This window comes from Amaranthus tricolor, chromosome 1, assembly GCF_026212465.1.
Source record: "Amaranthus tricolor cultivar Red isolate AtriRed21 chromosome 1, ASM2621246v1, whole genome shotgun sequence".
NCBI classification, from domain to species: domain Eukaryota; kingdom Viridiplantae; phylum Streptophyta; class Magnoliopsida; order Caryophyllales; family Amaranthaceae; genus Amaranthus; species Amaranthus tricolor.
The window spans coordinates 4,424,827-4,448,925 of NC_080047.1; the positions used below are offsets into that span (position 1 = coordinate 4,424,827).

Below are 24,099 nucleotides of genomic sequence, written 5' to 3' on the forward strand. Positions count from 1 at the left end.
AGACGTATATAATTTAAATAATAATGTAAATAATAAAATATTAATAATAATTTACTAATAGCTTGTTTAAAATCGAAGAACGTTTTTAGTGAGTTTTTAGAGAGATAGTACCGTGTTTGAATTCGTATATCATACAAGGGCGCGTCTGAAAATTCAATTTATATAGGATCGCGATAAAAATGTTCGAGATTACGTTTAAACTTTAAATTTAATGTTTTTAAAGTGATAATAGTGTTATTAAGTGCGATTAACATTTGTTAAACAAATTTTAAATCTAAGGGCAAATTTGTAATTTCATTGGGAGAGTGGCGATAAAATGAAAAGGGTGGCGATGTATAACAATGTTCAAATTTAGTTAAATTTTAATAGGAAATGATTATTATTTATACAAACATTCAAATGAACTGAAATTTTATTTATTTATTTATAATTATTATTTTTTTTTTTGAAAAAAATGATAATAGTTGAAAAGTCTTTGGAACTTGTACTTAACGCACCAAATGCGAAGATATCTTCGACTATAAGTTGGCCAATAGCCAATGGGAGACTATGGAATTAATGTATGAGTGGACCAAAAAAACCTAAGATATGTAAACACAATGTCGACATATTATTCATTTCTACATTGATTATAGTTGAATTACTAGCCAGAATTTTAGATTTTTTGGTAGGTCACCATATTATGTCGATATAATGTACAAATATGATAAGATTATACTGTTGTTTTCAAAAAATAAAAATTCTTTTCTTAATGGAAGATAAGATTTAATTTAAAGGTAAAAAAAAAAGCATTTGATTATTCGAGTACAGCCCAAAAACATAAATTTGCTTATTATAACGTAACATAAATGATATGTATACGTTGATGATAAACCATCATGATAAAGTTATAAAACTAATATTATTATACTTTAAAGATTCGCTTATCTTGATATTATTTATTTTAAAGTAAAATGATAACCATTATAAACATAGTCAAATTTAAAAATATAAAAGTTATATATTGATTTTAATTATTTATAGATTACTTAAATATAATTTATTTTATTTCTAAAAAAGAAATCATGGTGCATTGCACGAATAATAATCATGTCTTTCACTAATTTCTTTACATAACACACATATTTTTTAATTATTCCATGATCTTAGTTTTATAGAAAAAATATAGTTCTTTATTACATGGAGTTTTAAACCAAGTATTGAAACTTTATTCAATTCATTCTTAAAAAAGTCAAGAAACTTCAATTCACAAATTTAAATTTTTATTTATGACTAGGTAATAAATATTTTAGCATATTTAAATTTATTTATATGTATGAGACAAAATGACTTGGTGAAAACCTAATGAAAATCCAAAAAGATAAAATATGAAGGAGAGACAAAACTAGTATTATGATGAATGGTCTGCAAATGACAAGGTTAAGGTGTGTAATACAATAAATATAAATAATACTCTCCTCTATTTACTTAATGTGTCCCATTTATTTTTGATATTATTTATCTATTACTCATAAAATATATTTTATTATTAATCTATAAATTAAATCATACTCATATGGAATCTTATTTTATTCGTTTTAATGTAAAGTTTATTAATATGATCTTTTTATAATTTTTAATTATACATAATTAAATATTTTAAGGATTAAATAAATGCATTGGATAGAATGCATAGAGTAAATATGACACTTAAGATGAATAGGAAGGAGTAGAATTTAAGTGTGAAACTTATTGTTTAAACCTTCATAAATTATTGAAAGAAATGAGTGTCTTTTGGTCAAGCGTGAACATTATATGTAAATGGGATGAATTATGGAGGCAAAACACATTCGATTAATTTAGATGATCATAGTGTTTTGCTAGAAACCAACTATGATCTGTATCTAATAGGATTAGTATAGCACTATGACCTTATCAGGCCATCGGTGACTACCCATAGAGGCCGTAGACTGACCACACAAACCAACACAAGTCCTTTTAGCGCACTTTGGCGTCACTCTTGCACACTCGAGAAAACTTTTCAAGATTTTTTTCCTCGCTAGGTGCACTGAAAACAATATTAGTCAACATCTCTAGGTTACTTTGATACCACTTGTAACACCCCAACTCTATAGGACCACCCATGATACCCATGGAGGTTGTAGACTGACTTTATAGACCAACACAAGTTATTTGAGCGCACATTAGTCTCACTCAAGCGCACTCGGGATAACTTCCCAAAAGGTCACCCATCATAAGATTGTTCTCCAACAAGCACAATTAACTGCGTAATTCTTAGCAAATGAGCTCCCTTAAAAAGAAGATGCACTTTGTTGATATGGGTATTTTATCAATCTTTTTTAGAACTTAGTCCAGGGCATCATACTTACCCCACTTATGAATGCATCATCTTTGTTGCACCTTAGTTTCAACATCTTTTACCCCACTAGGTGCAATGACCATAATGTCAACCAAGGTCGTAAGGTTGCAAAGATACCATTTGTAATACCCCCGCCTTATTGGACCACCAGTGACTATCTATCGAGGTTGTAGAGTGACTCTACAGACCAACACAAGTCCTTTTAGTGCATTTTAGATTTACTCAGCGCACCTCGAAAAACTCGTGCGCACCAAGATGCTTAAATGCAGAGTTTTTTTAGTGAATGAGCTCCCTTGAAAAGAAGATGCACATTGTTGATATGGGTAGATATAAATCCTTTTAAAACTCAACTTGGGTATCACAATTAGTTTACAACTATTAAATTCGGGTCTTACAAGCTCACACATATAAGTATCAATCGGATAAAAGTACACCAATGGCATCAAGCTTAGAGTTTATTATATAAATTATTGTATATGTTAATTAGTGAATTAATGTGTGTGATAATTAGTAAACTAAAACATAAATGAAATCACCATAAGTATGAGATCAAGTTTTAATAAAATAGCAAAAAGTAATGAAGCTTAAAAAGCTTAAAGAAAAAAAAAGGGAAAAAATCAAGCCCAAATAGCCAAAACAGCCATAAAAGCAGCACCAAGAAGCAAGGAAACATTAGCCCCAAAGAAAAGGGTGTTATTGTTATGAACTCTAGGATTCATAAAGTCTTGAGCAAGAAGATCAACAAGGGCCATGTATATCAAAATCCCAGCAGCAACAGCATCTAGCAAACCTTGAACAATGAGAGCAGTTGGACTACTTTCATCATATACATTTGTAATTCCAATTCCAATTGCTATTCCAACTGGTGTTGTTAGTGAGAAGAACAATGCCATGCACATCATGGATGCTGATTTGAATGATGCCTGAACAATGCATCCACCAAGCCCAACTCCCTCGAAGAATTGATGAAAACATAAGGCTGCCATTAGAGGCTTGATGCTTTCCACATCTTGAGATGTGCCCAATGCTATTCCTATGATCACCGAATGAACTACTATGCCCATCTCCAACACCTATATATTGCATCAATTGTAAATCACTTTTTAATTTGTTTATATCATACAAACTTTTATGATGAGACCATCGTTATAACTTTATAGTTAAGGTGGTCATTTTTTATAATCTTAGAGTGATTACTTATAATATTAAAGGAATTATTTATAATTTTAAAATAATCAATTAGACAAAAAGACTAATTATATGAGTCCATCTCATGGTGAGACAGTTTTATATAAGACGAATTGCGAAAAATAATCCTAAGATTAGGGATAATTGTCAATTTCACTGAGTTTGGGCGTCATAAATAAATGTGGCACAAAGATGGCTTTGGGCGTCATCACTCCAACAAAGATGAATCACAAGATAGGTTTTTGGGCGTCAACTGTACTGTAGCCCAAATGTGATTTATGCACTACACTTTTTCGTTCTGCGTGACCCAAACTCAAAGCGATTAAGTAAGGAACAAATAAGAAAAGATTATCATATGGGCCACACAATACATCTTGTCGCCTAAATCGTGAAAATCCAAAAAATTCAATCCCTCCATGTAATTTCTAATTCCCACCCATTTTCCAAAAGATGATACACAACCCTAAAGAGCCAACGAGATAGAGTCTTTCAGTTAACAAGTAAAAACCTAAAAAATATTGCCTCACAAGTCACAATTGCTCCGCCTATCCTCCTATCTTCCTCCCAAAATTCCGTCTGCCATCTCCACGGCCGACGTGGCTCCTCCTCCATTTCCACATTGTATATGCTCCATCATCACGGCTTTTCCTCTCAAGTTTTACGGTGCTTCTCTCAATTTCAGTCAATTTCTATTATTTTAAAAAGTTAGGGTTTATGTTAAATTTTATAGATTCTTTCCTGCTTTGCAAATTAGTTTAATTTTTCTTGGAATTGTTGTTTTTGCTTGAAACTCTTTGTTAATGTCTACTTTGTTTTTCCTTCCTCTCTCTATTTAAGCCAAAAGTCATAAATTTTGTCGGGTAGACGGTCTCATATTGCACCAAAAACATCAGAAATGTTCACCAAATTTTGAAATTTTGTTGGGTAGACGGTCTTTTTGGTTAGGGTTAGATCTGACAATCCTCTGTTTATCTTTCTGTGTTCCTGATAACAATCATTAATTATTTAGTTTTAAGTAATTTTCTGGGATTTATTGGACATAAGTTCTGTTTCTGGATACATCAAATTTTCTTTGGATTTGTTTCAGAGTTTTGAATTTTGATCAATGTAGTATTTCAGCTTGGGTTGATCAAATTGAAATTCAGATACTTAGGTCAAGATTATGTAAGTCCAATTAATCAAGTTTATATAATTAACTTATTTCTATAATTCATCGATCATCTAAAGATTCTAAATGAACACTGGAAGACAAACTGATTGTTTGTTGATTTATACATATTGATTTATACATATCCCATTAATATAAGAAAAACTTATCACCATGAAATCGTTTCTTTTGATAATTTGTAAACAATTTATAATACTTGTCGCATTAAAATAAGAAAAATTGATCGTTTGTTGAGCACAATAATTGACAACTCACAACTTAGAAAGCATATTCGTTCTTGACTGTATGTTTATGTTTAATAAATGGGTTAGAGCTAACAAATAATTGAATTTAGTGTTCAGCAAAATTGTTAAATTTAATTATAATCTACATTAAAAGGATGAAGCTCTAAAATCAATTTTTTACTCTATAGGTTCTTCTATACATAATTAATCGGTTAAAAATGAAATCTCTGTTTGAGACTAAAAATGAATATTTAAACTAGTACTATGGACTACTAGAGAGACTTAACTTTATTATTAGATCTCTTCTTCACATTAGCGGGCTGATCTAAGATACTTGTATAGGGTGGGCGGAACAGTCACACCTAACCAACTCGGCTATCATTTAATATATAAGCCAATTCAGTGTTAAGTGACCCGGTTCGTAGCTTTAATAGACTCGAGCCTTAATTCAGCCATAATTAATCACATTAATGTATGTATATATAGGATACCACTTATTAACTATATAATACTATTATGCTAGAAGCCAAGAACTCTTAATACAATAAATTTGATAGGTATATTACCTGAGAAGTAACCTTATATCTGATTCGTTCTAACTCGGTTAACCCTTGAGGGGTAGCATCAGGACCAGACCCATGAGCGTGACCATGGGTAGCATGAGTGTGAAGATGGACATGTCCACTGTGCTCCTCATCGACCGCACCGGTTTTTGAATGAAGTTTACCGTAATGCCCCGTAGCAAAAGCGTCAATTATCAAACACCCAATAGAACCAAGCATGGCAGCAAGACCAGTAAAGGGGAAATTTGCCCAAGGATTTTCCTTAAGGCATGGACTTGTAAGGCTCTCGAAAGCATCAGGTAAGACGTGAATAAATCCCGTCGACAAAATTACTCCTGCCGCGAAAGATTTCACTAGGAAAAATATGTTGCTTTGGGGGTGAAAAGCCGAAAAATGTCTCCCTAAAATAGGGAGACAAACTCCACAGCCACTCGATACTAAGATTATAACTAATGCCCCGATTTTGTATTTTAAGGTGTGTTTATTTGAGTCTCTTTTTTCTTCCGAGTCGCAGGTGCATTCACCTGCGACTAATGAAGCTCGAAATAGAAGAAAAACAATAGAGAATAGAATTAGGATACTTTTTCTTCTATCGAATAACATGCTTTCGTTCACTTTTAAATCCTAAAATAGACGATTAATTCTTAGTTTTTCCAATTGAAATTAAAGGATGAACAGATAGCTAGAGACAAAAAAAAATTTTTAGCTAGCTTTCGTTTGTCAAACTTATATGTGGAGTGTGGACACCATTTTCTTCATACTTATATACTTCTACATAATCAGTACAAGACAATTAGAAGTCGCTAGCCAGGTCAACAATAAACACTGCAATGTGTAGCATTAAAGGTTTTGGTTGACTTAAGACTAAAGGGTTTAAAACAGATTTGATAATTTGATATTTATTTAGTCATATAATTGAATTTAATTTGTTTCGACTTCAAAATGAATTTAAAATTATATAAAAATTAATATGAATACAAGACTCGATTTTAAACCGATTCAAAACATCTAATACGAAATCAATCTGATTATCCAAATGAATAAGTTTACTTAAGACTAAATCAGTACTCCTTCCATCTATACAATTAATTGCCGCACTTTCCATTTTGGGTGATGTTTTTGTTTAATTTTTTATCTGCGAATTTTCTCTTATTTTCTCTAACCCTTTATCATAATACCCCGTACAATTTAGTGGTTAATTACTACCAATTTTTTTTATAATTGTGCCAGTTATGAATAGTGCAATCGTTTAAACGGAGGGGAGTACTATGTGCGTGGTTTCCCTATATCCATGGCTGTCTTGTTTATGTTTAGGCTTTAAAGTAAAAGATAAAAAAATCCTATTAATAGTATAATAAATAATATAATATTTTTTTTTGTTTGTATTACGTATGTTTTAACAATTTTATAAAAAAGGCCATAATAAGTCATACTCATCCCTCCGTTCTTAAGTTGTTTTTATTTGTCATTTTAGGTCGTTTTATTTGTTATTTTCTCAAAAAATCTTTCTATTTATGTCACAAATTTTAGAAATAATAAGTCTTATTCATCCTCATTTTAATATTTTATTAATGTTTATGGTTTTCACGCACATATTTTCTACTAATTTTATTTTAACATTTTTATATTTCTTTTGTTTCCAACATGTTTCTCATTAAGTTTAATATTTTTTAATAGTTGTGGTCCTCATATTTCATGCGCTAACTTGCTAGTTAATAAAGTAGACACTTATAACTTTGCAATTTATGAGTAGTTCTTTATTATTTAAGAATTATATGACACGTCTACATTTTTAATGCTAATTATAATATAGGTTTTGTATTTGTTATTTTTCTAAACACTCGTTTAAGTTCAGATTCGACCCTTCATAGAGAGCCCATTTTTTTCAGATTGCCTAGTGCCCATATAATGCCAAGAACAACACTAAAGACCATACACTATAGCCTGTTTTGTCCTTTCTATTCAACGGTCATACCTTTCATTAGTAGATAACTAATGGAGAACAAGCAGGGGGATGTCTACATAATTTTGCCAATTTAAATAATTAAAAATTAGAGTTTTGTAATAAACTAAATACTAAGTTCTTAAATTTTGGGAGGTTTGGCAAATTTTAATGCTAATGTTTGGTAAATTAGCTGGTTAAAATAGTTTATTGGTACGAATAAGCTGTGTTTTTGAATAAGTTGCTCATAACAACGTGTTCAAAATCAGCTGGTTATATCAGTTAATAAAATCAGTTGGTCAAATCAACTATTAGAATTAACTATTAACTATTAGCTATCAACTATTTGCCAAACTCTATTTGTTGAATCGTTGATCCCTTATTCCAAGTCAACGAAAATATGTCGCCTTTTGTTCTCACCTCAAAGAGACAGTATTCTTCATGGTTATGGAATAAAAATTATCATATATGAATAATCAGTTATATAGTCAATTTGTGTGTCATCAACTAGTTCTAATAAAAAATATGGAGTACTACTCAATTTAATAATAAGACGGTGGACATATAAATGCCTCTAATGTGAAATTGACACGTTAATTTAAGTTTAATTAATCTTATTTATATGTTGCAATTAATGTGTAAAAAAAACATAACAAAAGTTAGATTTTATTTGAAATATCTAATTGTATATTTTCAATATAGTAACTTTTTATAATTTTTTAAATATATATAGTTTAATATATAAATAATTAAATATATTAAGTTGCATATTAAGTCAAATGTGATGATATATATGTTCATTAAAATGTATTCAATTAAGCTATGGAGTTTTCGAATTAAACTGTGGCAAATAGTAAAGTGCGTAGCTATCATGTATTAATCACATGATTTGGCATTTTGCTAGGTAGTTAAAAGTAAAAGATTTATACAGTACGTATATAATACTCTGTCTTTTTGAATTAGATTTAAATAAAAATTGTTTTTTTTTTAAGAAAAAGTGGATATTTGATAATAAATGAAAAGATAAATTAAATTGTTTGCATAAAATTTAAAGGAAGTTATAATGTATAATGAGTTCATTTTCAAATATAAAAATAATGCAAAATGAATGAAGAATCTAAAGTGACAAATAATGCAAATTAAATGAGTTAAAGAAATTACATTATATTACCCAAATATCATTAATTAATCCTATCTAGAGTGGAATTTGAGGTACAATGCAAAGCTTATATACATCATTTACTATATTTACTATGTTTCCTTTTGTTAAACAAATCATCACCAAGTATTACAAGGTTAACGAATGTGGCTAAGTCCTTACATAGGCTAGAGTTTGTATTACAATGTTTAAAAAGCACAAAAAAAACCATTACTTATAGCAGTATGTTTAAAATCAACCGGTAAAAGAAATCACTATTAAAATGATTAACAAATAAGAGTATTGGTTTACCTTTTTTCCCATCCTCTTCAGATCCTATTGAATGGCGCTCATTGAGATAATAATAATGATAATTTTCTTTTAAAAGTTATTACATAGGATAAAAATGAAACAAATGGAGTGAAACCAAAAAAATAGTGCATATTTTAGATCATGAGTGGGCCAAGGAGCTCCACTTTTGGCACTGATACTCGAACATAATGTTCAGCTCTTGTGTGTTTATGGAAGTGTAAGCCTATAAAATGGTATTCCTACTAAGTAAAAGACACCAACCTACTTAGCCACTGTGTTTCTTATAGTCTAAATGACGTATAAATTGTTGAATTTACACAATTTCAAGTATGGCATAGCCACACAGAATTAGTATCATTCACATTTACACTTCCATTTGCAGTTCCATTTCAAGTGAAAAATCTGGCTAATTTAGTTTTTGGTTGCCTATTTGGTCGAATCAAGTCTCGAGTATTAATTGTAGTCAGGGGCGAATTCAGAATAATAGTTGTGAAGCAACTCGGCTACTATTATATGTGCGTGTTAAATGCATGTTTTACTATATTTTTTATTATTAGGGCTTTAATCAAATAATACGATCCATGGTCTAAGCAGGCTCAGACCTAAATTCCTCGTGACTGGTTAAGTTGTTTTGTTGCAGAACGAAATCAAGTTCCCACAAAGCATGAACCCAACAAGTTTGCTCTACTCCTAAAAACTTCCTATTCCAGGTTTGTTGTTTGATTCCTCCTTCTAACAAGTCCTGCCATATTTTGTTAGAAATTGAGATTTATTTGATTGGCTATGCTTTATCTAATTTTTAGTCATATGTATGTATTATTTTTTTTCTTACAACCAAGTAAAATCATGAATTATATATGCCTTCATATGTATTGATTATGAAGATTTTATAGAAGGAAATACAAAAGTTTTGTAGTAATGATGGAATTTTTGGTAAAAAATGAAGAAGCTAATTAAGGAGGTAATAAGAACTTTTATTACTTACCAATTTTGGGTTACATTGGAACAAGAAAAAGAGATCTACCCATCAAAGATTAATTAAACATAAAGACAAGAGATCATCTAAATTGTTTACAGTTATTTATATTAACATCTAATTAAGATAGATTTGTTGGTTAAGTTGTCATTGTTAAACAGTTAGACTTTTAAACGCGTGAAATATGTCTATCACATTCAGCATAAGTCTACAATTTCTATTTTATATATATTTCTGGTTAAGAGGTATACGTAATTGATTATGTCGCTTTTATGAATGAGTCAATATTTTAATTTCGTGAAAAAGTCAATTGTATAATCAGTTGTATATGACAAAGACATATTCTCAACTTTACGATAGGAACGGGAAAGATAATCATTTTATAACAAAACTTAACTCTTACCACCAAGTCACATTAAAGACAAATAATGATTTATTCATTAAAAATAGTTTAATTAACTCTAATAAAAACAGTACGCCAACCCCCTCACTGATATGTTCACACTTCACACTAAATATATTTCTAAAGCATTTTCTTCTATTTTTTTAAGGTGCAATATCGGAATAAATAAAATGTTGCAATTTTAGGACATCATTTCGACATGTAAACTTGACTTTTAAAAAATAAAACAAATTTCAAATAATTAGAAATGTGGATGTACTTTTGTTTAGCTGGTAATGACGACATTCTGTGAACACTATTACCCTTTGGCTAGTCAACCTAGCTTGGAGATTTGGCCCACTCATACTTCTATTATTTTTTGCCGATTCGAGGACTACTTCTAATATAAAAAAATAGTCCAAAGCTAATATATTGATCATCCCTATTAATAATTTCTATTATTACTCCCTCTGTTCTTTTTTGATCTTCCACATTACTATAACGGGTAGTTTTAAAAGTTCTTCTACTTTAGAATACTTTTTATTTTTAGAAAATTTTTATCCCACTTTTATCCCTTAAAACCCCCCTTTTCTTTTAATGTACCCATTTTCTTTTATTTATAATTATTTTTTCTCTCATACTTTCAATACAATTATTACTTCACACTACTATTTAATATAAATAATACCCACTACAACCTCATACTTCCAATACAATCATTAATTCACACTACTATTTAATTAAAATAATACCCACTACAATCCAAAGATTCTATCTTCCTTAATATATGTGAAAAACCCAAAGTGGAAGATCAAAAAAGAACGAAGGGAGTAATTAATATTTTTTTACTAATAACACGTCCTTTTATATTTTAATCGGATATTCCTTTTTATACTTTTTCGTTGGTCTAACTCTATTTCTCTTTGGCGATAGGTACCTATTATAGCCGGCCAAAATGTGGCAATGGTGCTGTCAATAAAAAATATAAAAAAATTAGATTATTTAGAAATAATCAATATTAGGAATTATTCATAGCTGATGGATAATAAATAAAATTATTCTGAATAATTTTTTCTAAAAGTCCAATTCATCTTAAATTATATGAAACCGTTTCATTTAATTATAAGTGAATTTAATAATAAGTGAAAAGAACTGATGTCATGTACGTATGATTGAGAGTGCTCGGTAAGAATGAATCCAATTCCTCTTTAGAAAACAAATACTTTTCGGCTGAAATACAACTCAATTTTTAATTGTCCATATTAATAGAGTTTTTTTTTTTTTTACCAATATGTTGTTTATTAATTATAAAATTCTCAAACTATTGTTATATAAGTTTAAATTCCAAAATTTAATGTCCACTTAAGATATATTGTTTTTCACCAAAACAACTTATTATTTTCACTAGGGATATTCATTAGAGAGTACCCGGTTAGTCGGGTACCTATTTTAAATGGCCTGTATTCGGCCCAATTTATCCGTGAACCCGACTTTCGAGTATCCGAATAAATCGGATCGGCACACCGAATACCTGATTTTATTTATGATATTTTTGGGCAGAATTTACTGGGCATTTCAGGCACAATATATTCCAAAAGTAAGAAACAGTAGTAGAATGCAAGTAAATGATGATTGCTATAATATACGATTACAACATATTTCATATTCCTAAATTTAACAAGCTACCAAAGAACGAAACATTTTTTAAAAAATACATAACACAAAGCATTACTGACAGGATTAAGCTATTACAGTAAAAGACTTGAGGTTAATCAAAACCCATTATTAATATATCTTGTTGCTTACGGTTGAGTTTTATCAAGTTACAAATGGCATGTTCTTACCGAATATGCCAGTAGGGTCCATTTGATACCGTAAAATAAAAATTTCCCCCTAAAACTGGGAACCCGGTGTCCTTACCCGATTTATCCGGTACCCAAACCCGGATAAATCGGGTCGGGGCACGGACTATTAAGACAGGTACCCGACTAATCAGGAATCTAAATTTTCAAGTATTTGAAATGTCGAATACCCGCTAATAAACACCCCTAGTAATAATGATAAGCTGTTTTGGTAGAAAACAACATATCTTAGATAAACATTAATTTGAGAATTTAAACTTATATAACATTATTTTGGGAATTTTGTAATTAATCAACAATATTTTGGTAAGAAACTCATACTAATAAGTGTTCTGGCCCTGCGTATTGCACTGCAGTCTTAAAGTTATTAACAAATCTGCAAAATCAACTCAGAAAGAGTAGAATTGGAAGGTTTCTCTTTTAAGTTTTATCTTTCCTTTTCCGGAAGGAGGGTGAGGTCCTGACTCGTGAGGAGTTAGATCAAAAGGATATATCAAAAATATATTAAAATAATTTAAGAGACTTTATTTATTTTTACGATGTCTTTTAAAATAAGGCTTTTGTATTATATTAAATGATACAATTTTTTCACTTCGAGAAAAATAATTTAAGATAAAATATATTGTAATATCATATTACTTTAAATATAAAAAATTTTACAAATAAATTACTTAAAAAATATTGCTCAGAATCGATCCTGTATAACACTATTTAATATTTAAGGCCCTTTATTTCTAGGAGTCCTAGGCAGTCGGCCAACTCGGGTAGCCAAAGAACCGACCTTAATTAAAATAATCATAATTAAGGATAAAGAGACGATTTTAAAAAGAAATATACTCCCAAAATGAATGCCATATTGTGAGACAATGTACATTGATATACTTTTAGTTTGTAATTTTCAAATTTTATATCAAATGCATAAAAACGAATCATTGAGAATCATAAGATGAATTGACAGTTAATATTTTTCCTTTCACAGGCTTGAAAATTCAACTCTTACTATTTACCATATAAATTTCTCTTTCACCCTCTTGTTTGTAAGGAATTTTTCTTACGAACCAATAAATGAAAATCACCCTATTTTTTATTTTCTTATTGTACTTTATTTTATTTTAGATAATTAACTCAAAACCCGACTAGTAATACGTACAACTAATTTTGTTGCTTACTCGTTCACCTAATTTTGTTGCTTACTCGTTCACCTAAATGAGTGGGACAGTCAGGGTCGACCCTAGTATCTTGGGGGCTCGGGCAAAAGATTATTTATAGGCTCCTAAACTGTTATATATAGAAAAGTTCGAACCTTAGCATTAATTGAAAATTAAAATTTTTTGGAGTCTTAGACGTAGGCATGACTTACACTTGCTTAGAACCGGTCCTGTAGATAGTGGTCTAAATAACTAGGTGTACGTAAATGACAATAGCATTCATAGAGGAAGGTGTATATAACACGTGAGTGCTCCTAGAGACCCATAGTACTTGCATGAAAAACTTTGTTTATCTATTGAATAAACTACTTAATTTAAGGTAATATCGAAGATATAAAAATTAAACATATTAATTCTTCACCAATTATCTATCCAAAGCATAATTAATTATTTATTATCAATAAATCATTAATTGTTGCCTTACACGGATAAGTTACACAGTGGATAGATGTAGCTAAATTCTGTTGCAAGGTGGTGCTTCATTTAAATGTCAATTATACTTAGAGGCTATTCCTTTTTCATAAGGATATATGAATATATCCTCAAAAAATTCATTTGGGAACATTAAGGTGAAAATCATAGCATAGTATGCAATTTGGACACTAGCTCAAACAATAATAAGATTACAAGGAGCATGCTCTAAAGGAGATAAAAGAATGCATGGAAATACACCCGTTTAGAATCAGCCTTGCAAATTGCAAGCCGTATACGCAATAACATTTACGTACTTTTACAATTATGGCTTTCTTTGAATGTGCACATATTTTTTGTTTAATCATGTTGTGTTACTCTAAAAAATGTGCACATATCTTTTTAATTACCTATGGGGTATTTGCTATATTAACAAAATTATTTTGAACATTATTTATAAGGCTCTGGGCAGAGTATTAAATATTGGTTTTATAAAGTGATAATAAAAACACACAATCTATAATTTTAATAATTAGCTTAAATATTGATGAAAATAATTGAAAGAATAATGTACTTTTCATAATATTTCAAAAAGATTTAATGAAACAATTGATATAAAAAAGTAAATAATTATGTATAGTTGAAACTTCTTAAACTCTAAATAAAAGTTAGGGATGACAACGAGGCGGATTTGGACCAAGTCTAATTGGACCTTGATTCATATCTGTTTAAAAGGATGATCTAGATTCGGATCCGGATCCGGATCCGTGGGCTCAACTTTTTAGGACCCAAATCCGGATCCAACGAATCCCGTAGCGGGTTCGGGTCCAAAACAAATCCAAGCTTATATTTGCGTAATTAGTTAAATTTTGCTTCGCATTGCGATATCTATGGAGTTTTAATCTTTAATAATGAAAATAATAGATTAAATTCAAGTTGAGTGTACGTTTGATGTGTTTTCTAGAAGTATTATTAGTGTAATTTCATTGTCTTTATTCCCAACTGGATTGTCATTTGGTGCAGGCAGCGGGATAACATATATATGGCTGATCTAAGCTTCTTAAGCTAACCATTTTTAGCATGATCTTACTAAGTGGTGCAACAATGGTGCATTGGTGCGAACCAGTTGAGTCGTCGTTCCTATGAATCTTCCGCTTTCAAGCATCATCGTAAGTGAAGGTCAATTACAATGAGTACTAGGTGGCGATCCTTGCTTAAATAATGAAATTGCTTGTCAAAATTATATTTTGTGTGTTAGTCCTACTCAATTCAATCCCTATAGCAAATGGTGCGCTGCTCCTCCATGTTAGAGTATATATATAACCTATTTTAAAGTCTTAACTATCAGTTTAAGACTTTTTGGTTGAATTGGCTCCTTGGCATGGTAATAGAAATTAGCGTGATAAAAAATTACGAGTTTGAATCTCACCATCACTCATTTAAAGTGGAACATTTAGCGTCGGATATGAGGAAAACATGTGCCACATTCACACTTCTAACCCAAAGGGCTCTCATGTGAGGGCTGTGTTAGAGTATATAACATATACTGAGGCTTCAACCATCAGCTTAAACTTTTGATTGAGTTGGTTCCTTGACACTCATAGATCAAATAAAATAGATCTCTTGAATCCATGAATCCAGATATTTTTCAAGACCTAGATCCGAATCCGTTAGTATTATATGGATTTGGATCTGATTGGTCTAAAAATATGTATAGGACCTAGATTCACCAAAACAAACTCGGGTCCATAGATTAGGGTCGGGTCTAGGAACCATTGTCATCTCTAATCAAGGTAATGACTAATAAGTCGTTCATTTTGTTTAATTGTAGATTAGATAAGATGACAAACTTTTTTATTTAATTGTAGATTAGATAATCTCTACAGGCAAGGTCATGAGTTAACTGAACCCATATCACACAAAAATAAAAGGCAAAACCCTCAACTATAGGCTAACCCATAATTTCTAATATTAAATTCAAATAAAACTCATCGAATTGGCAAACATGCATGCACATGCATAGCAATTAACCTTAAAATTATCAATAAAAACCCTTCTTTACGCATCCTTTATCATCAACAATAAGCCTATTATGTATAATAAATGAGAGAGGTAGCAAAATTACATGTACCCCATTTCCTCATACAACACAACTTATAACTTCATCATTATAAGACCAAAGCTATATATTACACATACATGTGTAGTTTTTGTTTTTTTATTAATATACTAATATAATTAATAAAGTAATAACCAAAATAATAAACTCCTTCAACTTAAATAAAAAAGTGATCATATTCAATGCAACTATATATATATATACATATGTAAATGAATCATTATCCCTAATTAACTTCTTCAAGGTTTGACAAAACAACTTAAAATCCATGGCATCATCCCAAAAACTTTCAAACAAAACCATTTTTCTCCTTCTCCTCCTAATCCTTACCACCATTTTCAACCTTGTATCAGCCCAACACAGCCATGGAAAAGAAACAAAAGAATGCATTTGTCTTAAAAACGACCATGACCATGACCATGACCACGACCACGAAGAAGAAGAATCAAACAATGGGTCAACCATAAAATACAAAGTAGGTGCAATTATTGCCATACTATGTGCAAGTGCATTTGGTGTATTTCTCCCAATACTTGGTAAAAACATACCGGGGCTCCAACCCCATAAGTCAACATTTGTAATAGTCAAAACATTTGCTGCTGGAGTAATTTTATGTACGGCTTTGATTCATATTTTACCGGAGGCTTTTGAGAATTTGACGAATCCGTGTATAGGTGAAGATTCCGTTGTGTTGAGTTTTCCTTTTACGGGTGTTGCGGTTATGGTGGGTGCACTTTTGACTTTGATCATGGATTGTCTTGCGACTCGACATTTTAGTGGAGTTAACAATTGTGGGAATGGTGATGAGGAGGATAAAGATGGTAATGTTCATCATCATGTTCATGGTTCTGCTAGTCATGCTCCACTCCCTACAGGGTTAAGTCGAGTTGAAATTATTAGGTACAGGGTTACATCTCAGGTATTTTTCTTAATTATGTATTTAATTTGATGTTTGGTCGATTAGCATATGCAAGCATATGCAAAGTGGTCTACAGCATGGGCTTTCATTATCAAAGGAGCCCCAGAATTATATTGTTATACCTATCCGATTTGTTGTTTTAATTACCACGAACATATGTTTACTATTTTACATGGGGTAATTAACAAAGTAATAAACAGTCTAATATATTAGGCAATGACAATTCGTCACACCATAAGAGCCCACTCATGGGTTCGGACTCATAAACCATCGGGTCATGAGTGTTGACTTGCACATACGCTTAGTAAGGTGTATTGTTTCTCAAAACTATATGGTGGTAGGAGATTAGCCCACCCAATATATTGTAAGTCTACAACTCACTATTTTATCGATGTGTGATCTTGTTTCACATGTGAAATTTTTACAACATAATATTACTAGTCTAAATTGAGAGACCTTATGAGGTAATAGTATTTTGATATTTTCTTTTCATAAATCGTAAGAGTTTATAAGATAAGATTGACATATGGCTCCTAAGTTTTACGAGATGGCCTTGCTTAGCTTTATCGGTTTTAATCCGCTACATAAGAATTTTGCACAAGAATTGAAAATTTGGTATCTTTATATTAGAAAAAATTATTATAACCTCTAAAAAGGTAAATGTATAAGTTAAAGAACTATGTGTTAAGGAAATAAGCTAGGTTGCACTAAAACGGACACGGACACGGATACGACACGGGTACGGAAAAACGCCAACTTAAAAATGGTGGACACGGGGACACGAAAATGGTAATATAAAAAATATATCAAATTAAAGATAATTTTACAATCTTTCATTTGATATTTGTAAATAAACACTTTAAAAACATAAAAATCACATAAAATGCAAATAAGTACCAAATAAACAACATAAGTATTTAAAATAAGTCATACAAATTCAAAAAAAAATTTAAAAATCAAATTATAAACACATTAAAAAACCACAATTAAGAATTGAACTCTTAAGAAAAAATCACATTAAAATTTATAGCCTGACGGGCTCTTGTGTGAGGAGACATGTTAGAGTATATAAGATATCAATTTAAGCTTTTGTTTGAGATGGTTTATTGACAAATTTTGACTGCTAATACGGGGCCATCTCACAATAAAACGGTCTCACAAGACTCGCTGTAAATTAAACACAAATTCTTGTGAATGATGGTCACTTTGAGAGACCATCTTTAATTGGCCGGCCTATTATATATTTTTTAAAATATTGTAAGTAGGCATTAAAAATGATATAAATAGACATTCATGATATTGAAAGTAGGTATTAAGAATACCATAAACAAGCATTAAAAATAATATAAGTAGGTATTAAAAATACGATAAATAAACATTAATCTTTAAAAAGACGGTCATTCAAAAGAATTAGCCGAATAAAATGGGGTGTTTTGGAATCATGGTGGTCCATTCAAACGAAGGTAAAGCCATAAAGTAAAAAACAATACAAAACCCCTGAAATCCCCTCCCTCCAACACAACTTCCTCATTCCCAAGCAGTGTACTATAAAAACACTTTATTCTCCCCAAATTCCTCCAATTTTCCCCCTTTTCTTCTCAATCCTCGAATTTTCAACTGAATTCAGTACAAAAATGGAAGCCAAATCATCATCATCTTCTGCGACAATGAAGAAACCAACATTAACACCGAAAGCCGTAATATACCAGAAATTTGGTGACAAAGCACGCTATAAGATTGAGGAAGTTCAGGAAGAATCTCCTCAAAATGGGTGTCCTGGTTTGGCTGCTGTAGTACTCGGTTTTTAATTTTTTATTTTTTTTATTTTTTTATTTTTTTTAAATAACACACGTGTCCTTGCCGTGTCCTTTGCCGTGTCCGTCGCGTGTCCTTGCCGTGTTCACGTGTCCGAAAAAATATTAAAATATTGGACACTTCATTTGGCGTGTCGGACACGGATTTTCGCGTGTCCGTGTCCGACACGTGTCCGACACGCTGACACGCAAGTTGAGTGCCGTGTCCGTGTTTCGCAGGAAATAAGTAGGAATAAAATTTAAAATAGACATGATTTTTTTCTATGTGTTAAGAAAATATTTTAAAATGATTAAATAAAAAAAGTGTATAAGACAATTTAGAAGTATATCAATAGATATAAATTTATACTTTGACTTTTTTATGTCTAGTTTACGTCTTGGTACGGTACGACGGTAGTACTGTTTTGTACGTACAAGTATATACTTCATTCTTATGCAAATATGGTAAGAGATCACAATGGTGGATGTAATATAGATTAATTAATAATATGTAATATTAATTTTTTGGTGATTAGGGTTTAAAAATTTAAACTCGAACTTAGATTTGTCGGGTCTAATGGATTTAAGGTCAAAATAAATAGCAAAGTCGTTCCTGACTATAGGCAAGATAGATATTTGCCTAGGGCCTAGAATTAGAAAATACTAGTTACTGGAAGTAGACACTTAAAAGTTTGCAATTTTTGAGTAGTTCTTTTATCATTTAAGAATTATATAACACGTCTACATTATTAATGTTAATTATAATATATTAGGTTCGTCTTTGTTATTTTTCCAAACACCGTTTAGTTCAGAATCGACCCTACAGGGAAGGCCTATTTCTTTCAGTTTGCATAGGATCCATACAATGCCAGAAACGACACTATTAGATAGTTCAAAATAGATTTTGATTTAATTATCTAAAATTTAAATATTTTTATATTTTAAATATTTCTTTAGTATTAAAATAAGTTTTTAGGTCAAGTGTAGAGCGACTCTGACGGATTTAACAAACTTGGGTCGTAAATGTTCCGGTCCAGAACAAGGGTTTAGTTCGGAATCGGGTCTAAAGACCCTAGACCTTGATTCAGAACAAGTGATCATTTAAGATAATAAAAGTAATTATTTTAAAATTATAAGTAATCACTTTAAGATATTAAATGTACATTGTATTGATCAAATAAAAATGGTCTCAGTAAACCTAGTCATTCCAGAATTTGGGTAAATTAAAATGGCCACATTTTGTAAACATCCATGTTTAATTCCGAATCTTTCACGTATATTAGTTATTTTACATACTTTTATTAATTGACTTATATATGTTAGCTTAGATTCAAAAAAAATTCTAATTAATTAATTAAGAAAAAAAAACTAACAATGTACTCATTTATCCTTATTTTCTCCTTTTTCTGTTAAGTTTTTTTTAGTCATATATATATATATATATATATATATATATATATATATATATAAACCCCTTATAATAAGAAAACCAAAGAACAAAACACTCAATCACAAAAGGCAAACAAACATGTTATTGAATAGAAGAACATGTATCATAATTCTATTTTCTATTGTTATTATTCTATTTCGAGTTTTACTAGTTGGAGGTGAATACACCTGCGACAGGGAAGAAAAAGAAGATTCAAATAAACACTTTAAAATACAAAATCGGAGCATTAGTTATAATTTTAGTATGGAGTGGATGTGAAGTTTGTCTCTCTATTTTAGGGACACATTTTTCGGCTTTTCATCCTCAAATCAATGTATTTTTCCTTGTCAAATCTTTTGCGGCATGAGTAATTTTGTCGACGGAATTTATTCACGTATTACCCAATGCACTCGAGAGCCTTACGAGTCCATGCCTTAAGGAAAATCCTTGGGCAAATTTCCCTTTTGCTGGTCTTGCGGCCATGCTTGGTTCTATTGGGTGTTTTGATAATTAATGCTTATGTGACGGGGCATATTAGTAAACTTCATTATTCCAATCCCGGTGCGGTCGATGGAGAGCACGATGGATATGTCCATCTTCACACTCATTCTACCCATGGTCAAGCTCATGGGTCGGCACCTAACTGATCTACCCCTCAAGATCTAACCGAGTTAGAACGTATTAGATATAAGGTTACTTCTCAGATAATATATTTATTGTTAATTTCTTTGCATAATCACTTCTAACATAATATTATTAATTAGATTATCATCTGAGTCATTTAAGTGCATCATGTGTCATAACTCATTACCAGGTGAATTTTAGGTTCGAATTTCACTTAATTAAAATCCTATTAAAGTTGAATTGTATAACATATAAAATAAAATATTAGTAGCCGAGTTGGTTCGATCATACATGTAGATCACGATGAGTGTTCAACCCACCCTATACACCCTACACAAGTATCTCAAATTTGCCCATGAATGTGAATAAGTGATTCATGTTAAAACTTAGAGAGATAAGGAGGAAATAAAATGAGTAAAAGTTAGAAGATGGAAAATGTTTTTACTCATTGGTGTGTTTTTTTTACATTGGTAAACTTTCATATTTATAGGCAAGTTCATCTACAGTTACATTGAATGCATTCACATTAGGGTAAATTTCATAATTACCTTTCACACTATATTCATTAATTACCTTTCACACTATATTTCAACACTCCCCCTTAAATGCATTCTAATAGCATTCTAATTATGTAAAAAGAGTAAAATATTATTATAATATTTCTATTTAATATTGCGTCATTAAAAATCTTGTCAGGAAAAATCTAATGGGATAAAAACTTGAACTAAGGGAAAAAGAGTGCAGTGAGTATGATTATCCCCCTGTATTCAACAATTATCTCGTAGATGACACATTCTAATTTTATATACAAGTTGTTCGAACCTCTTTAATGGAAGGGACTTTGTGAACAAATGTTATCATGCAGATATTTTTTTGATCGACTAAATTCCTACATGGCATGCGTCATTCCTCATCCGAGGGTTTTTGGGCTTGTAGATTTACCATTTTAATGATAACTTCCTATAGTTATATACGCTCGCATAACCTGAGAATTGGTATTATAATTTTGTTAGTCAAACAAATCACATCGGATCGAATTCATGTTTGAGTAATAAAAATGAGACATAAACATCAAATCGAAATTAACTTGTTTTGTTAAGTAGTTTGAAAATCACAAGAGACTAGGTCAACTCATTTATCGACTCAATTTTATTCATTTTAGGGTGTTTATGGTATCTAATACCTTATTTTTGAAACGTTTAATTTGTATCCCACTTGAAAAGTTGTTTAATTTAATTGTATTTATTACCACAAAAAAGAGAATATACAATAATTATCAAATTTAGGTTATACTTGACACAAAATTAACTCGTTTAAATAAATTGGTTACATATGCATAAATTTGACCTTAACTTAACTTATTTAATTAACAGTTCGACCCTTTTCCTTAATTAACTCAAAAGTGTTAATCCAAAGTCAGTTATTTCGAATTAGGTTAAATTTGGTTGAAGGTCCGATCAGCTTTTGTCGGGCTTAATATTAGTTACAAATATATTATATAAAATTATTTTTTATCTCATTCTATGACATTATATTGCTTGCTTAGCAATTTTATGTTTTTAATCATGAAATTAAGTTTATATGATCATATATGAACAAATCAAAAAATGGGTGTATGTTTACATGATTGATGCAATATATAGGTGTTGGAGATGGGCATAGTAGTTCATTCGGTGATCATAGGAATAGCATTGGGCACATCTCAAGATGTGGAAAGCATCAAGCCTCTAATGGCAGCCTTATGTTTTCATCAATTCTTCGAGGGAGTTGGGCTTGGTGGATGCATTGTTCAGGCATCATTCAAATCAGCATCCATGATGTGCATGGCATTGTTCTTCTCACTAACAACACCAGTTGGAATAGCAATTGGAATTGGAATTACAAATGTATATGATGAAAGTAGTCCAACTGCTCTCATTGTTCAAGGTTTGCTAGATGCTGTTGCTGCTGGGATTTTGATATACATGGCCCTTGTTGATCTTCTTGCTCAAGACTTTATGAATCCTAGAGTTCATAACAATAACACCCTTTTCTTTGGGGCTAATGTTTCCTTGCTTCTTGGTGCTGCTTTTATGGCTGTTTTGGCTATTTGGGCTTGATTTTTTCCCTTTTTTTTTCTTTAAGCTTTTTAAGCTTCATTACTTTTTGCTATTTTATTAAAACTTTTTCTTTTTTAATTCTAAATTCTAAGTTTGAGTGATGGATCAATGAGCTTGTCGATCCTTTGTAAGTATCATTATTTATTGATATTTAAAAGTAAAAACATGAATTATTTTTAATTTAACACTTTGCTTGGACCGAAGGAATTGTAATTCCAAAAATAGACGATTGGTTTGTGATGATTGCCATGGCTTTTGTTTGTCAAACCTATTATCACTGCTACAAATCATCACTTGTATCACAATTGCAATCGTGACATAAGTAAGAATTTCAGGCTAGAGACTATCGTGGGAAAAGTGATCGTGACATAATTAGTGGCACAAATAATGATTTGTAGTGGTGTGTATATCACCTTTGTGGAATCGTATACAGACTCGGACCTTAGGGTCTGAAAATTTTTGACCTAGACCTGATCGAATAGGTCTAGGATTCTAAATATGTCCTAAATGAATTTTGATTTAATTATTCATAATTAAATTTTGTAACATTCAAATGTTTTATTAGTACTAAAATGGTTCGATGGGTTTAAATCTAAATTGAGTTCAAATAAATATAAAAATAAGTTTAGAATGAACTTAAAATAGATTTTAAAGTGTATAATAGTTCAATTTTACAGAGTTTGAGATGGGTTTAGCTAGTCTAAGTCTTAAATGGATTTAGAAAAAGGGTTAGTTGGCCTGGGTCTAAAGACCTTAGAACTATACTTAGACCCTTATATTTTTTGATTTTGGAATCGAATAGGCAATGTCTCAAAAAATTGGATCCAAAAACCAAAAAATAGTGGTGTATCTAATGGAATTTTGGACCCATGACCATCCCTATAATATCGACACTTGTCTTTTTTAATCAAATAAAACAAATAGAGAAAAGTGAAAAAAATAAAATAAATTATCAACACATTTAGTCAATTACCTATCAAGTATCAAATAAAAAAAAATGAAATTAGTTGACATAAACTCAATATAAAAAGTTTGTTAGTATTATTTAAATAAAATTAGATGTAAAATTGAATTTGTAAAAGTTTGTGATTTTATGGAGCATATAACGTGGATTATGAATAAATATAAGGTGAAGATAAGGTGCTACCTCATGAGTTTACCCAGTCGGTTATAGTGAATGGGATGAATTTAAATGCATAATTAAGTGCGTGAATATAAAAATATTACCCACCAAGAGTGGTAGTTCGGTAATAATATAAAAGTTTTAAATGGGTATAGATATGAGGGAGGTGTATCGCACTCGTCCACTCATTTTGTCATCGTTTATCCTACCATTTAATAAAAATGGACCATTTATACTTATGCTGATTTCGTTCCATTACA

The 24,099-nt window shown here is 30.7% G+C and overlaps 2 protein-coding genes across 4 annotated transcripts; one reads left to right on the forward strand and one right to left on the reverse strand.

Moving 5' to 3' along the window:
* Window positions 1–1,791: 1,791 nt before the first annotated feature.
* LOC130800887 (zinc transporter 8-like) lies at window positions 1,792–7,176 on the reverse strand. Its single transcript, XM_057664613.1, has 2 exons — window positions 5,506–7,176; window positions 1,792–3,432 (listed from the first exon to the last, which is right to left on the reverse strand). The coding sequence occupies exons 1-2, from the start codon at window positions 6,103–6,105 to the stop codon at window positions 2,977–2,979; spliced, it is 1,056 nt and encodes a 351-aa protein (XP_057520596.1). The 5' UTR covers window positions 6,106–7,176; the 3' UTR covers window positions 1,792–2,976.
* On the forward strand, window positions 3,950–22,896 carry LOC130800897 (zinc transporter 8-like). 3 transcript variants are annotated; one of them, XM_057664632.1, is made up of 5 exons: window positions 3,950–4,210; window positions 9,535–9,604; window positions 14,757–14,902; window positions 16,527–16,771; window positions 22,261–22,896. In XM_057664632.1, exons 4-5 carry the CDS (start codon window positions 16,574–16,576, stop codon window positions 22,714–22,716), a joined length of 654 nt encoding a protein of 217 aa, XP_057520615.1. In that variant the 5' UTR covers window positions 3,950–4,210; window positions 9,535–9,604; window positions 14,757–14,902; window positions 16,527–16,573; the 3' UTR covers window positions 22,717–22,896. The 3 variants fall into 3 exon arrangements, 2 of the variants coding, with proteins under 2 accessions (XP_057520615.1, XP_057520607.1); XM_057664624.1 differs by lacking the exon at window positions 3,950–4,210 and adding an exon at window positions 9,122–9,409; XR_009039512.1 differs by lacking the exons at window positions 3,950–4,210; window positions 14,757–14,902; window positions 16,527–16,771; window positions 22,261–22,896 and adding exons at window positions 9,103–9,409; window positions 11,186–14,749.
* The last annotated feature ends 1,203 nt before the right edge of the window (window positions 22,897–24,099 follow it).